Source organism: Aptenodytes patagonicus, chromosome 17, assembly GCF_965638725.1.
Source record: "Aptenodytes patagonicus chromosome 17, bAptPat1.pri.cur, whole genome shotgun sequence".
Taxonomy (NCBI): domain Eukaryota; kingdom Metazoa; phylum Chordata; class Aves; order Sphenisciformes; family Spheniscidae; genus Aptenodytes; species Aptenodytes patagonicus.
The window spans coordinates 8,830,288-8,844,480 of record NC_134965.1 but is presented as its reverse complement, the minus strand read 5'-3'; the positions used below and the strand labels follow the sequence as shown (position 1 = coordinate 8,844,480).

The window sequence follows — 14,193 nt, the reverse complement described above, 5'->3', positions numbered from 1 at the left end:
TGGTTTCTCATGAGAAGTGCCACTAAACTGTAGAATTCCTTGCAACAAAGTTGTGAATGCTGAGAGTTTATACTAGTTCGGAAAACAGCTGGACAAACCAATGGAAAAGAAAGCCATTAAGAAATCTTAAACAGAAAGGCTCTGACTCAAGGAATCCCTGAGCCACAAGCTGTGTCTCAGGGAGCCACTAGAAGGCTGGAGAGTTTGTTGGGAAAGTAACTGGTATGTGCTCCCTAAATGCCTGCTGCTGGCCATCGTCAGTTGCAGTATATTGGGCTAAAGGAGCTTTGATAAGATCCAGTATTACTGTCTTTATTCCTCACTAAAGTTTTGAAGGTGTAACAGACATACATATATATAAAATCCAGTTAGTCATCTTCCACATATTTATGAAGACTGCATACGAAGCTGGTGAGGTAGCACAAGTTAGGGCATCAGCAATTCATCAAACCAATATTTGTACTTTTGTAACCTTAAATTGTTGGAGCAACCTTATACCATGGAGCCAGTTGTTCATTTAATAATAAATGTTCACCAGCCTGTGATGGGAGTAGTTATCACATTAGTAAACGTTTGACTGAGCTGACAGCTATATGCTATAGTTTTACATGGACTTGCATGGAAATTGAGAGAGAAAAATCAAAGGCTTTTTTGCTGTAGCTTGGACTTAGGAATACGTTTGAGTGTTCAGGTACTATAGCTTGCAGCTAACTATCACAATGTATGTTAGCTAAAACTGCTTGCTCTGTGACACTGTTTCTTGATTAAATGGCATAGATATGACTCAGACCTATTAGACCATCACATAGTTGGTAAAGATGTACTCCAACGAATGCAGTATGAATGATGAAGTATAATAAATGTTGTGGTGAAGAATTCTATGTTAGAACTTGTCACTTGGATATGAATTATAGGTACTATAATAGATATATAGGTACTGTAAAGCACACAAGTGATCTGTAGTATTGCTTTGAAAGAGAAACTGTAGTTTTTTCTTTAATTTTTCATATCTGAAAATCAGGTTTAAGAGGTAAATCTAAATTTGTCTCATTATTCTGATAGTCCAACATGTAAAGCTTGCTTTGTTTGATGGAGGGGTGGGGAAAAAACCCCGAACAGAACAGGAATGATAAAATATGTTGGATAAACTTTAAGATCTGTTTGTATAGCTTGCTGTGTCTGATCCTTTCCTGAGCTGATTTTGTCTATTGACTGTTAATGGAAAATGCAGTTCAGAAGTATAACTTTACATGTGATGTTTGTGAAAGGCTGAAGATTAATGCGCTTTGAAATGAAGCCATCTAGGCAGGGATCAACAGTTACTTTATTTGAAGGTCTGATATGTCTGCTAGGCTCTGGACCAGAGGTTGAGAATTTGCCTCGGGTCCAGTAGAATTCTCTACTTAATACAAAGGCTCCAAAGATTACATCTTTTGAGCTATCGGAGAGAAATATCTCGTGTTTAAAAAATATATACGTCCTGCTCTTTTGGTTAGAGCCATAATTTACCTGCTCAAAGCACTGATGGGCGCAGTGTTTAATCAATGTCTTCTGATCTTCAGCAGCTGAAACTATACACAGCTTCATAGATGCTCGGACTTTGTTAGTGAACTTGTCTGGATTTTTTCAGTACTTAAAATCTTCCCCAGATCAGTATGCATTTCAGTGTTTGCTGTTAATCTGTAGTTGGAGAATACAATAGAGGCAAAGTAGTCATCGAATGTCAACTAAGCAGGATTGTTTTAAGGCTTCATAGTACATTCAGTTTCTGGCATCCCATACGAGACAAACTATGCTGTCAATTGAAATAGTGTGTTGTTTTTTTTTTTTTTCTTTGTGACTGCCTTTTTTAACTACTTCTGTAAAGCTGCTGTTAGATGGTAATATATTTTAGGTCCTGATTGATACACTGTGGTTTAATGAACTGTAGGTGGCATTGAGTAAAGCAGCCCTAAGACTACCTGAATCTGAAAGTAAGAAACAGTTCATAGAATCCAAAAACTCTGTAGAAGAAATGAAAGTGAACTTCACGTTGTGCTAAAGAAATTTACTGTAAATAAAGAGTCCATCTATAGACTATTATAACCTCTTTAACATCTATTTAAAGTGACCTACTTGTCTTTTAAAATCCTCCTAATCGAACTGGTAACTGGTAAAATGATGTATTCTGACAATATAATCCTCAAATCTTTGTATAGACAATGCTGACATGTCTCATTTTGAGCCCATTTAAGACCTGTTAACATGTTTCAGACTAGAGTAACCTGTTAAATAAATACATCAGGAAAAAGCTTTTACTGGTAATGGTTGTTTTGCTTAGGTGACTATGGCTGTAATGTATTGTGAGTACATCTGGTACTTCAGTGCTTATCAGTGATCTTTTTTCCTTTAGGCGGTTTCCTAGAAACATGATTGCTTGCTGGTCTTGATCTCACAGCTTTGTGAAGACTTCTTCTCTGATAATGTCAAGTTCAGGCTACCCTCCTAACCAAGGAGCATTCAGCACAGAACAGAGTCGTTATCCTACTCACTCTGTCCAGTACACCTTCCCTAGCACCCGACACCAGCAGGTAAGGAGATATGAGGGTTACAAATCTAGCAAGAGTATAATTCGGGTGTTTGGTTTAAAAAAAAAAAAAAAAAAATCCCATTTGGCACAGCAATGTAATACAAGTCGTTCACATTTGAAAACAGTGGAGTTGCAGACCAATATGCCCAGTTAAAACTGACTGGGGAAATCTGTATAGCAATGTTGTTTGTGCCTTTGGAGTTTGGCTCTTGCGTTAAGGCTGATGGGTCTACTTATTCAAGTATATAGTGTCTTTGAATGAGGATCTGACTATGATGTAACTTCTGGGAAGTATAATCTGTAGCCATGTACTGCTCCTTGGTTCCTTCTGAAGTATTACCTTGAAAGGATATAATTAGCTGTTGAATTATGCTTTCCTGCAATGCTGTAGCTGAAATTATTAAAATCCCTGACTATCATTGGCTGCAATTTTGGCTTTTTAAAGTTTTTGCTTGGTTTTCTTTTTTTACCCTTTCTTTCTTTTTACGTAGACTAGTATTAAAAAATGCTCTGTAAAACTGTGAAGGTATCCTAAATAAAACACTACAGCTTGTCAATATTTCCTATTATTTAACATTTGTAAATCTGCCCAAACTGGCAAAACACTTCTTTAGAAATGACCTGTCTTAAAGACTGTACATTGAGAATCTTGTCTTCTCAAGAGATTGAGTCTTTTTGATTCTTATTTCCTCTACTCTTTTAATGTTGAAAAATCAAATATAAAGAAATGCTCGAAGTGGCAAGGCAAGTGTTTTGTCTGCTGAGAACTGCTGCCAGTGTTGCTTAGGTAAATAGTTGTGGGGTGGTTTGTTTTGTTTTCCCCTCCTTTTTTTTTCCTGAAAGCACTGCATTTTGCTTCTTCAAGATTATATATGTATCTGCTTTTTTATATGTGTTTTGACAGAAAACTGAGTTTTATAATTCTGTATCTCTGTCACGGAGAATTAATTAATTAATTAAACTTCCTGTTTTTATCATTGGTTTCTCGTAGTTTGAATAAATTCACTAGGGTTTGTGTTCATAAACTTTTGTTGTAGTTTTGCTTTAATTTATTAATGTTTAGTCATCATATTAAATTTGGCCAACTAAGCGCGTCTGAGTCCGTATGCATTCATAGCAGTAATTTTCCAAGAATATGCAAATAACCTGTCTGCAGTTAGTATACATTTAATATGAATGCAGTGTTCTGGGTGTAACAAATCCTTTGAGAGACTGGGCTCTTGGGGCATTTGTGGGTGCTAAATTTTTATGGGGCATTAATCTCCCATTAGGCCCAGGAGCCTAAGAAGTGAACCTATAGTCATCTTTCCTTCTTCTGTGTAAGGAGTATTGGGCTAGATTATTTATAAGCTAAATGTAGTTCTCGACAAAATCTGTGTGCAAGGTGGAGAATGTGAATCTGAAATGTAAAAACTTGTATTCCGCTCTGAATTTTTTCTGAAGCAGCTGTACTAGTGCTTCCAGCTAGCTGTGTTCTGCTAGCCAGAATTGGGGTAATGGATTTCTAAGAATCTCCTACTTGGTCATTTCTTCCAAGCATTTATTCTGCCATCCTGTGCTCTGTATGGCATGGTAGGCTGTGGAGGACTAGCTGTTGGCTTTAGAACAGCTCAGGTTTACATCATTTTAATGAAATTCTCCTCCTGCTACAGATACTTTAGATTTTTTCTTCTACTTACATGTTTGCAAAAGGAAATTCAAGAATTGGAGCTTTTTGACTTGCTCCGTATTTATTTTCAGATAATTTGTAAAAACTAAATCTTACAGATAATGACCTATTGCGTGTCTTGTAGAGCTTCTCTTCAGTTAATGCCAGCTGCATATAATTTTTAAAAGCAAGACCCCTATATACAAATAAATTGTCTTGTACCTCACTTTGATTATAAATTATATCAGTCAGAAGATGCATCTTTTCTGACTCTTAGTCCTAATTAATGGTGTCTGATATAAAAATGTCTTGAGATGATAACAGAAGGAATTGCCTCGGGGTTGCTGAAACATATTCTCAGTTTAGCACTTTGTAGTTGGATGTGCAAAATTGATTTTAAAGGATATTTTTTTAAAGGTTATTCTTCTGCTGCTGACTCATATGTGTTTTGTTAGAAGTTGTTAATAAGCTAGGTGGAATTCTTAGCGTAAGTATTTAGTCTCTTTAAAGTTCTTTTAAAACTTAGAACTGCCATTTACAAACTTATTTTTTGAGTTGGAATAAGGCTTTGGTGATCTGGTCTTGGTCTGTATTTAGTAACTTTGGAAATGTCCATTCCATGACACCAAATGCTTTTGATCCTGTCTTCTGCACCTTTGTTCTTGTTAACATCAGAGGTGTGTTTCATTTAGGAATTTGCAGTTCCCGATTATCGTTCGTCTCACCTGGAAGTCAGCCAGGCAACCCAGCTCTTGCAGCAGCAGCAACAGCAGCAGCAGCAACTGCGGCGCAGGCCTTCCTTGCTTTCTGAATTTCACCCAGGCTCTGACAGGTGAGGATGCTGTTTTCGAAGTATGTGAACAGGAATCTTCTATTAGTCTGTGCTTTCTGTAAAGTTAGTTTTAACTTTTGAATAGAAAGGTTTTTGAGTTTCACAGTTTTTGCCTAAGTACTTGACTTTATTAATTGGTGCTCCATTGTTGTAACAGTGTCGGTCTCCTGCGTTTGAGTGTTGTAGCTGTTGTGTAATTCCTCAGTCCCTTTGACTTAACTAATATATTTGTCGCTTCCTGTCTGAAATAATCTGCTTCGCTTTTCCCACACCTCTCCTAACAACGCTGTCACTAAGCTTCTGAGAATCTAAGTGCATATTGCAAACTTTTTAATGCCTTTTAGGCTAAAAGTGTGTAAAGTTTGTAACTTTGGATAATTTAATCTTGCCGAGTAGAAGCAACAAGTGCGAGACTTGTTACAGTATGAATATTGCCTAATCTAGGAAATACGACAGGTTTGCTTATTCAACAGATGGTATCTGTGTGGCTGGGCAAGTACGAAACAACAGAGCTAATTGGGTATTTTAGTTGTAAGAATTGCAAAACACTGAAATGTGGCACAAAATGGACTTCTAGGCACAGAGGACTAAATCAGAGTGTATGCGACTTTTGGCAAGACACTTGACATCTTCGTATCATTTGTTCTAAATACCTTTTTTTGTCAGTCTCGTGTACCATTCCTGTCTCTGTAAGTAGATGCAACTGATCTGGGTCCAGTAGGTTAACTGAGGACAAGTATGGTGGACAACTACAGTGAATCATATGTTGTAGTTTAGTTTCAGATTGGTAATATCTTACTTCTCAGTAAAATAGGTTACTTCATGGTGGATATTGATGAATGTTCAAATGTACCTTAATATTACTGTAAGGTTGATAGATTCAAGAAAGTTTTCAGACTGTATTAAACATTCATTTAACTATATTCCTGAATCATATTGAATGTACTTTGAAAACCAAATTTAGAAATTAAAAACCCCCTACAGATCAGAATAAGATTAACGGGGTTGTAGTAAGTTAGCAGGAATACGCTTCTGTTTAGGGGAGAGGTTACTATATGATTTATGCACCTCAATTCTTCAGCTTATTAGTATGCTGATGTACAGTTGTAAGCAAGTGTTATTGCTTGTAACAACCTTTTTTTCCTTGGACTCTTATCTGCTAGGAGCGACTTTATATGCTGGATTACTGCTAGCAGTTTATTTTGGCTGTAAGGGAGGTATCCGGTTCTGAAGAAATATCAGTAATGAATGTTATGTAAATACTGGTCTAGTTTAAAATCTCATTAGAATATTCCCAGAAATAACTTGATGATAGTGAAATCTGGGGCTTGCATGTTGCCTTCATCTTGTCACCAAAATGTCAGTGAGGCTCTATTTTAGTGCTGAGAATCATAGTAGCTTTTAGAGTTCTCAAAACTTCGGTTTATGGCAGAAGTAAATCACCCCCTGCATTGTAAATTTGTAAAAGCTGATTCAGTAGTTCTGGCAAAATACAGGAAACTACTGTCATCTCTTCAGTGGCACTTCATAGGAAGATGCTGAAGCATATGAGGGTCTATGGACATCCTGTGCATTGCACTGTAAAGAAGCTAGTGATACTGTTCTTCTGCATTTTTTTCTAAGGAGGAGGAGTTTTTAAATGACTCATGGATTGAATCAATGACTGTTTCTGTCATATAGTAGTATTTTAGTAGAGATCAAGTTCTAAATAGACTCATGGCTCATTTCAAGCATTCTGTGTATATTTAAAAATTATTTGACTGCAAAAAGGAAATAATAGAGCTGTTGTGGCCATCTGTGTTCAGTGGAATACAGTACTATATTTATCTCATGGATTTCTTTTGTTTATAATTTGAATCAGAGCTTTGATTTGAACAATATCATTGTAGCAGTGGTAAGTTTCTTTAAGGGTTTGTAATGATAGGCATGCATTTAAACAGTATCTTAAGGTTCAAGTTAACTTTCTCTTTTTGAATGGATTTTAACTGTTGTATTTTCAAAGATCAAACTTAAAAACATTTGTCTGCCTTACTATTTAGAAGGAGCTTTGCTAAATTGCATCTCCTGTATATTTGAAAAGGGTTGAGGAACACCAAATAGTTTTCTTGTACGGAAAATGTATATTGTAATAGTTTCTGTCTTCTGTATATTAGGCCTCAGGAAAGGAGAACTGGATATGAACAGCAATTTCATCCAGGTCCATCTCAGACAGATCATGATTCATTGGAATCTAAGCGACCACGTCTTGAACAAGTCTCTGATTCCCATTTTCAGCGTGTCAGTGCAGCTACTGTCTTGCCTTTAGTACATCCTCTGCAGGAAGGGTTGAGATCTGCGGATATTAAGAAGGTAAAGCCATTTTCTGTTATAATGCTGAAGATGTAACTTCCTGTGTTGCGGTGAGCTAATCAATTTTTTTCTGTTAGGTAATTTTTTATTTGTTTAGGTTCATTCTTTAATCCCAGAAATTTATTTTTACACATTATCACAAACTGTGGTCATGAGTCAGTGTTACTCTTTCATAAAAACAAGAAGAAGGTAAGTCTGCCTCAAACACAGTAAAGAGACCGGAGTTCTGAGTTGCCACTACACTCAGTAGTGTAGTGGCATTAAAGTCATTAAAATCTCAGTTGCAAAATTATTATAGTACAGTACATAAAATATTTCTGCTTTTCAATTGAAAGCTGCTGGCAAATGCATACAAGTCCATTTTTTTTATGTAGTGAATATTTGTACTGAATGGTCAAAGTACTCCCCTCCACCCCCTCTCCCTTTTAAGCATTTGAAATGAATCTGCTTATTTACATAACACTAATTATACTTGTCACTGTCTCATTCTGGGTAAATCTAGGGCAATCTAGTTTGGTATGGATATTTTCTATTGTAGCAACTGAGTATTGATTAGAGCAATTTGTATAGAGCAGACAAATGTTTCTTAAATGAATATTTAATATCTTCTCTCATGCACGCACACAAGCACACAGACTCACACACCAAAAAGGTGGTGCATAGTGGGTCTGACTTCTGAAGGTGAGTGCTCAAGTTTCTAAACTCAGATCATTTAAAGAAAAAATTCACCGTATGGATTCAAAAGCTAATAGGCACCAGATTTTTTAGAAGTTGATTACTTGTCTTGCTTTCTCTCTACCATTCCTTTTATCATGTGAATAAACTGTCTGTGAAGTAAAGTAAAATTATGATAGCATGTGATGATAGCATGTGATTTCTTAGTAATTTGCTGTGTTGCATAGCAAAGATAAAATCAAAGGGGGTTGGAGAAACTGAGCTAAGGCATGCAATGTTAACTTGCTTTCATGTAACTGAATTTTTATCCAGGTGCTACATATAGAAATCTACTGTCTCAGTGTAGAAATACAGCCTGGTATTATCTAGAGGAGAAGTGGCATTCTGGCACATCATTTTTTCAGTCAGATTGGCTTGAATGAGGGATGTATAACTGAGCTAGTGTTCACCAGCTAGGTAGTCACGGAGCATGATGGTCTGAGGACATAAACAAAGACAAGATACAACAGTGCTGATGTTAGAACATAAAGCATGTTGAACTATGTTGTTTGGAAACAGATGGAAAAAAAAAAAAGACAAAAAAAATGAAAGCCAAATGAATAGTGACCAGTCCTCTCTTAAGTCATCACTTCTCTTAAGTCATGTTAAGTTCAAAAGAACTTAACATTTATAACCACAACTAACTCCAGATGTACTTTATCAGGCCGGTCATGGTTATCTTCAAGAATATCCTCATCAATATATGTGCAGAGTATTGAGGATTGGCTCTCAATTAGCCTTTCCTTTAAACATAAAAGATACTGTTTATGTTTATGAAGATATATTTTTAAAAGGGAGATGTTTTGATCTTATTTTGGTTTCAAGGTAAATATAGAAGTGTGCTGTTATTTTTAAAGGTGGACTTTGAAATTACAGTATCATAAATGGGCTGTCAGTTAATTCTAAAATATTTAGAGCATTAACAAACTGAAATATTAAACTTAGCTCCTCAACAGAGATATAGATAACTGGAAATTCTTTTTAATTCATGCATGCTAGTTCGGTTACTGAACACTCATTCACATGTTATCAATATGACTGATTTCTCTCAATCTCCCCCCCCACCTCCTGTCCCCACAAAAGGACCCGGCTTTTGGAGGAAAGCATGAGGGACCATCTTCTCCAATTTCTGGTCAGCCTTGTGGGGAGGACCAAAATGCTTCACCTTCAAAGCTGTCAAAGGAAGAATTGATACAGAGCATGGACCGTGTAGATCGCGAAATTGCAAAAGTCGAACAGCAAATCCTTAAACTGAAGAAAAAGCAAGTAAGCATAGCAGACACTACTGTTGTTACCTGCCAGTGAAAAAGGTGTGGAAAAACTTCATTTGTTGGTGGTGAATTTTTTGGTTACGTGAACCAAATGAACAAGTTAAAAATGGAAGGTTATGTATCCGATTTTGTTAGAACGTTTAAATAGATTGGATATCATGTAGTTTTAAACATTTTTGAAAATAGGAGAAAGCCACATAGGAACACCAACAGTAGATGGCTTTATATTTTAAATTTTTGTTAGATGACTAGTGAAACAAGGGCACGGTGACTGTAGTTTCAGCTTTAAAGATGACTGCTGGGTGAGGGGAGGCTATCATCTTTCTTCTTTCGCAGTCTGTGCAAGGGGAGAATCTCTTGCATGCATCTCCAAAACCAGAGCTTGTACAAAAGTCCCTGGATCATCTGCTTTCACAAGGGCAAGAGATCCTAACATCTGGAGCTAAGGTCGGCCTTGGGGGAAAGTGTAGTAGGAGGGGTGCAAGGAAACAGAGAGAGCAGTGAAATAAGGAGGAGATACCACTTTTTTTAGTATAGTCATGGCTCTGCTTTGCATCAGAGAACTGCACTTCAGCTATTGGAAGCAAAGGAGATGTTTGCTGGCAGTAGTTGTTGCCTTCCCAGTAGCTGTTGTGGCCAACTAAACCCACCCTTCAATCTCGGCATCTGTTATTCATTGGCAAAACCAAAGTCCTTGTCTCCGTTTCCTTTTATGACTTTCAAAGATCCAGATAGAAGTAGTGCCAGCTTTAAGGTTTTTTTAGTGGGAACTCTGTAGGAAATAAGAGTTCTGCTATAGGGTTTGTTAACTTTTGTAGGTCCAGGATAACAAATAGGCAACTCTCTGGAGCAGTATGTTTTTATGGTCTGGAAGCATTTAATTGCGTCTGAATTTTAATGACCTGTAAAGTGACCTTCAGCAGAAAAACAAAAAAGGATGTCACTAAGTACCTGGCTGTGTGTTAACGATGCTTATCTTTTTGTTTGTTCACTTTTCCACAAATTCAGCAAGCACTATGCATATCGTCTATGAAGGTTCCTTTGTGCACGTTTGTAGTATGATTTGACTTTAAAAAAATTACAAAGTTGCTGTTGCCTGCAATAATTGAGCCTGTTTATTATGGCATTCTGCAAAAATTTTAGATTTTGAATTCTTATGCAGCAATATAGCACATTCTAGCCAGTGTTGTAAGACAGGATGGATCCCTAGCGTCAGTAGTTCTTTGTTGTATGTTTGTGGCAGGCATGGATGAAGGATATTTACAATTAAAAAATGAAGATGTCACTGAATCAGATCTATTTGATCTGAAATCAAATCACAGCAGTGTAGTAGCTTGGAAAATATTACAGGTTTTTTTGCTTGTTTGGTATTGTAACAATCTTGGAACTTCAATATATGTGGAGTGGTTTATTTCTGCTGTGAAGTACGTTTAGAATGATGTTCTCTGTGGATTGTTAGAAGGACTTTTGTACCTTTTTAAAAAAAAGACAGTAGTAATAATGGCACTTGAATATCTACAATGTAGAAAGGCAGCTCTGTGGATTACTTCCTCTGTGAGAAGGCAGGTTTGGTGTAACTGTTCGCCAAAGTTAATATTTTTGTTTAAGGTTAAATAGTGATAAATTACAATGTGACAGTGGCTTTAAATGTCAAGCTGAAACAAGTCTGATTCGATGCAGATGAGTCTTGTAAACAGGTAATTTGGTTTACCAGTAGTACAAAAAATAGTCTTGTTATCGTCCCTGTTGGCATTAAAACCATTTCATTCATTCCTTGTCAGTTAAGAGGAGAAATAACAGGCAGTGCTAACTGTTGATCAGATGCATATTTTATCTCTGGTGACTAATTACTGGTAAGGGTAACATGGTTCAGATGGCCGATTTTCTTTCTTTCGTCTCTTAGCAACAACTTGAAGAAGAAGCTGCTAAGCCTCCAGAGCCAGAGAGGCCTGTCTCCCCTCCTCCAGTGGAACAGAAACACCGCAGCATTGTCCAAATTATTTACGATGAAAATCGGGTAAGCGTGCTTTTCAGTTGACTGAGTGTAGCTGTGAATCTGACCCAATGTGCTAAAATTCGTTATGTCTTAATTTATTTCTGTGGGGCAATTTTTGCTTCTTCTGTTTTATTGATTTACCCACCTCTCTTTTAATATTCATTTACTTCTTTAAATGAAAGACACTTGCATGACATTTTTATTCTTGATCACAGGATCCTTCTTCTATCTTGTAAGCAGTCTAGGGAAACACATCTATGGGTCTCGTCCTTAAACCCTTGTGTTGAGATGGATAGATATAGATCTATATATAAACACACACACACACACACATATATATATATATGTTTGTGTGTGTATGTGTGTAGATAGATAGATATAAAAAAAATGCTTCAGAAATTTATCTCGAATTCTCTTTTCCTCGCATAAATACTGACAAGCTTGGCTGAAGACCCAACATTTAAATTAGCTGAAGGGGAAAAACTGCATATGTTGTCAGATTCTATGCCTTCTTTTTAAACTCTGACTTCTGGCACTTAAGATTTGCATAAATGAACAGATATGAAGAAGTAGTATATAGGTGAATTGTGAGCTTGTGTTGCATAAGTGATGAGAAAAGTACAAGAGCTCAGTAATACCGCCAACAGTAGCAAAGTGCTTCCTGCCTGTTTTTTTTTCCTGGTAGTTTGAGATTAAGGAGTTGGATATCTGCTGGGTTTGAAAGTATTATGATCTTTTGTGAGAGTGGTATATGTTTTGTTTAATTTCCCAATTTTATTTTCTAGTTTAGAGGAACAGCTAACTTCTATTACAATAGACTATTTCTGAAAATTTGAGATGGTAAAAAACTGCAACACAATACTAGATTTTATACAGTAGAACTGTCCCCCAAGTGTTCCATGCAGCCTGTTCTCCCCTTCCCCCAGTTGTCTGTGAAATTTGATGTATTTACTTAATATAGGACATTAGGGTAATTATTATGTTATAAAAACTGATGTAACCAATGTACAGCAATATGTTTACTTCTGGTTACAAACCAGTTTTACTGTTTTAAGTCTCTTTCACACTATAATGTAATTAAAAATTATTAAAATCATACAATCACCTTACAAGACTTCATCAAGTTGAGTTGCATGTTGGGTGGTAGGCAAAACTATGTGAATTTGAAGACATCTTAGCGGGCTGCTATGCAGCTCTTTCTCTGCTAACTCTGGTTACAGGTGGGTTTTACAACAGAATTTTAAACTTGCTATTGCATTCCCCTTGTTGTGTATGTGCCAGTAGATGGGGAAACCGATTTTTATGTTGCCTGAGTTGGAGTAACATGTGTCAGTGTATAGTCATCTATTAGCTGCTTCTGTCTGTGTAGCTCTTCATATAGTATTCTACATACGAGGGAATTACCAAACCTGATGTGTTTGTGAATCCATTTAGCACTTGGTTTGAGTTCTCATATCAGGAATTACATGTACTGTAGAATGGCAGTATTGATGGGACTTAATAAATATAGCATGTGTCAATACTCACTGTCTTATTTAAAGGGTTATTAAAGATGTGTTACGCCATTTGTGTACATAGCACTTGTTTGGTATCTTTCTGTCTACAGTCGTACAAGAGGACAGTCCGCTTGGCAGCTTTCATCTTCAAACCGTGCAGTTTAGGATAATTACTTTTAATATTCAACTACTGTTGGCTAAAATTTGGTTACAGTAATAGGGCTAGAATTCAGTTTTAATTGTTTTGAGACCAGAAAAACCATTCTACCATGGTAATACTATAGTATTTCCTTGATATATAATTATTTCATACAGCTATGAGTTCCGAAGAATTTCTCAAGATTGAAATTACATGGAAAGAGGTTAGAACTTAGCAGAACACTTTCTAATAATAACTGCTTTATGGATTAGTTTCTCCTACATTTTTCTTTGCAGATGTCTTAGGGCTAGCACATACAACTATTGGGGGGAAAGAAGCAAATTTGAATTAGCATGTTGGGTCATTTCAGATAGCCTTGTCTGCTGAGAAAGGGCTTTGGAAGATCATACAGGCTTGAAATGAATTTGTGAAAGCCAACTGTCTTACCCAGTGCTTCCTCCTTTAGGGTCAGAATTATTTTGGGGTCTTTGTCTAGTGTGAGGGAAAGAGGACCTTTGACATACTTCTGTATGTGTACATACACACACACGTGTGTATGTACACATTGATTCACACTCCCAGACTTTGCGATTGGGGAATTTTAGTCTCTTAATTCCATTTTTCAAAGCTAGCTATACTTTGTTTTACTGGACACCTCTCTTCCTCTTAATAATTATTTGCTGTATTATTTAGTAAATGCATGTTCTTTTTGAACTGCAGAGGTCAGTTTCTGCTTTTATGCTCGTATCAGCTTCCAAACATGGAGATCAGAGCAGTAACTGCACAATTCAGGTACAGGTTTCTTGATTTGCTGAGGCAACGTTGCAGAAGTAGGTTAAAAAGGATATAGTATGATCACACAGGGGTTTAGCAGCTAGCATAAGTGAAAGAGTTCAGATACACTTTTGACGCTAACTTCAGATGATTTACTTAGACTATACAAAAAACCTTATTTTCAGAAAAAAGCAGAAGAAGCTCACAAGATTTTTGAAGGTCTTGGTCCAAAAGTTGAACTGGTAAGTTGTAGTTTTGTTTGGTTTTTTTTTTTTTCTTCCTTTTGTTCTATTTTCTGTGTTGCCAGTGTTGCTTTCGTGTCTGTAATTCTGTTGTGGTAAACGGATGTAGTTCTATGTTTATGTATAAAAGAAGTGTGTGTTTAAATATACTGGTGAATTGGGG

The 14,193-nt window shown here is 36.5% G+C and overlaps 1 protein-coding gene across 3 annotated transcripts in view; it reads left to right on the top strand.

The window, feature by feature from the left end:
• The window catches only part of NCOR1 (nuclear receptor corepressor 1), a 76,690-nt gene that overhangs the window by 12,158 nt on the left and 50,339 nt on the right, over nucleotides 1-14,193 (top strand). For all 3 annotated transcript variants that reach the window (XM_076354419.1, XM_076354417.1, XM_076354418.1), the window contains exons 2-7: nucleotides 2,393-2,570; nucleotides 4,910-5,049; nucleotides 7,203-7,398; nucleotides 9,196-9,378; nucleotides 11,287-11,400; nucleotides 13,974-14,030. In XM_076354419.1, the coding sequence (XP_076210534.1) occupies nucleotides 2,463-2,570; nucleotides 4,910-5,049; nucleotides 7,203-7,398; nucleotides 9,196-9,378; nucleotides 11,287-11,400; nucleotides 13,974-14,030 (798 nt within the window). In that variant the 5' untranslated portion in view covers nucleotides 2,393-2,462. The remainder of the gene's footprint in view (nucleotides 1-2,392; nucleotides 2,571-4,909; nucleotides 5,050-7,202; nucleotides 7,399-9,195; nucleotides 9,379-11,286; nucleotides 11,401-13,973; nucleotides 14,031-14,193) is intronic.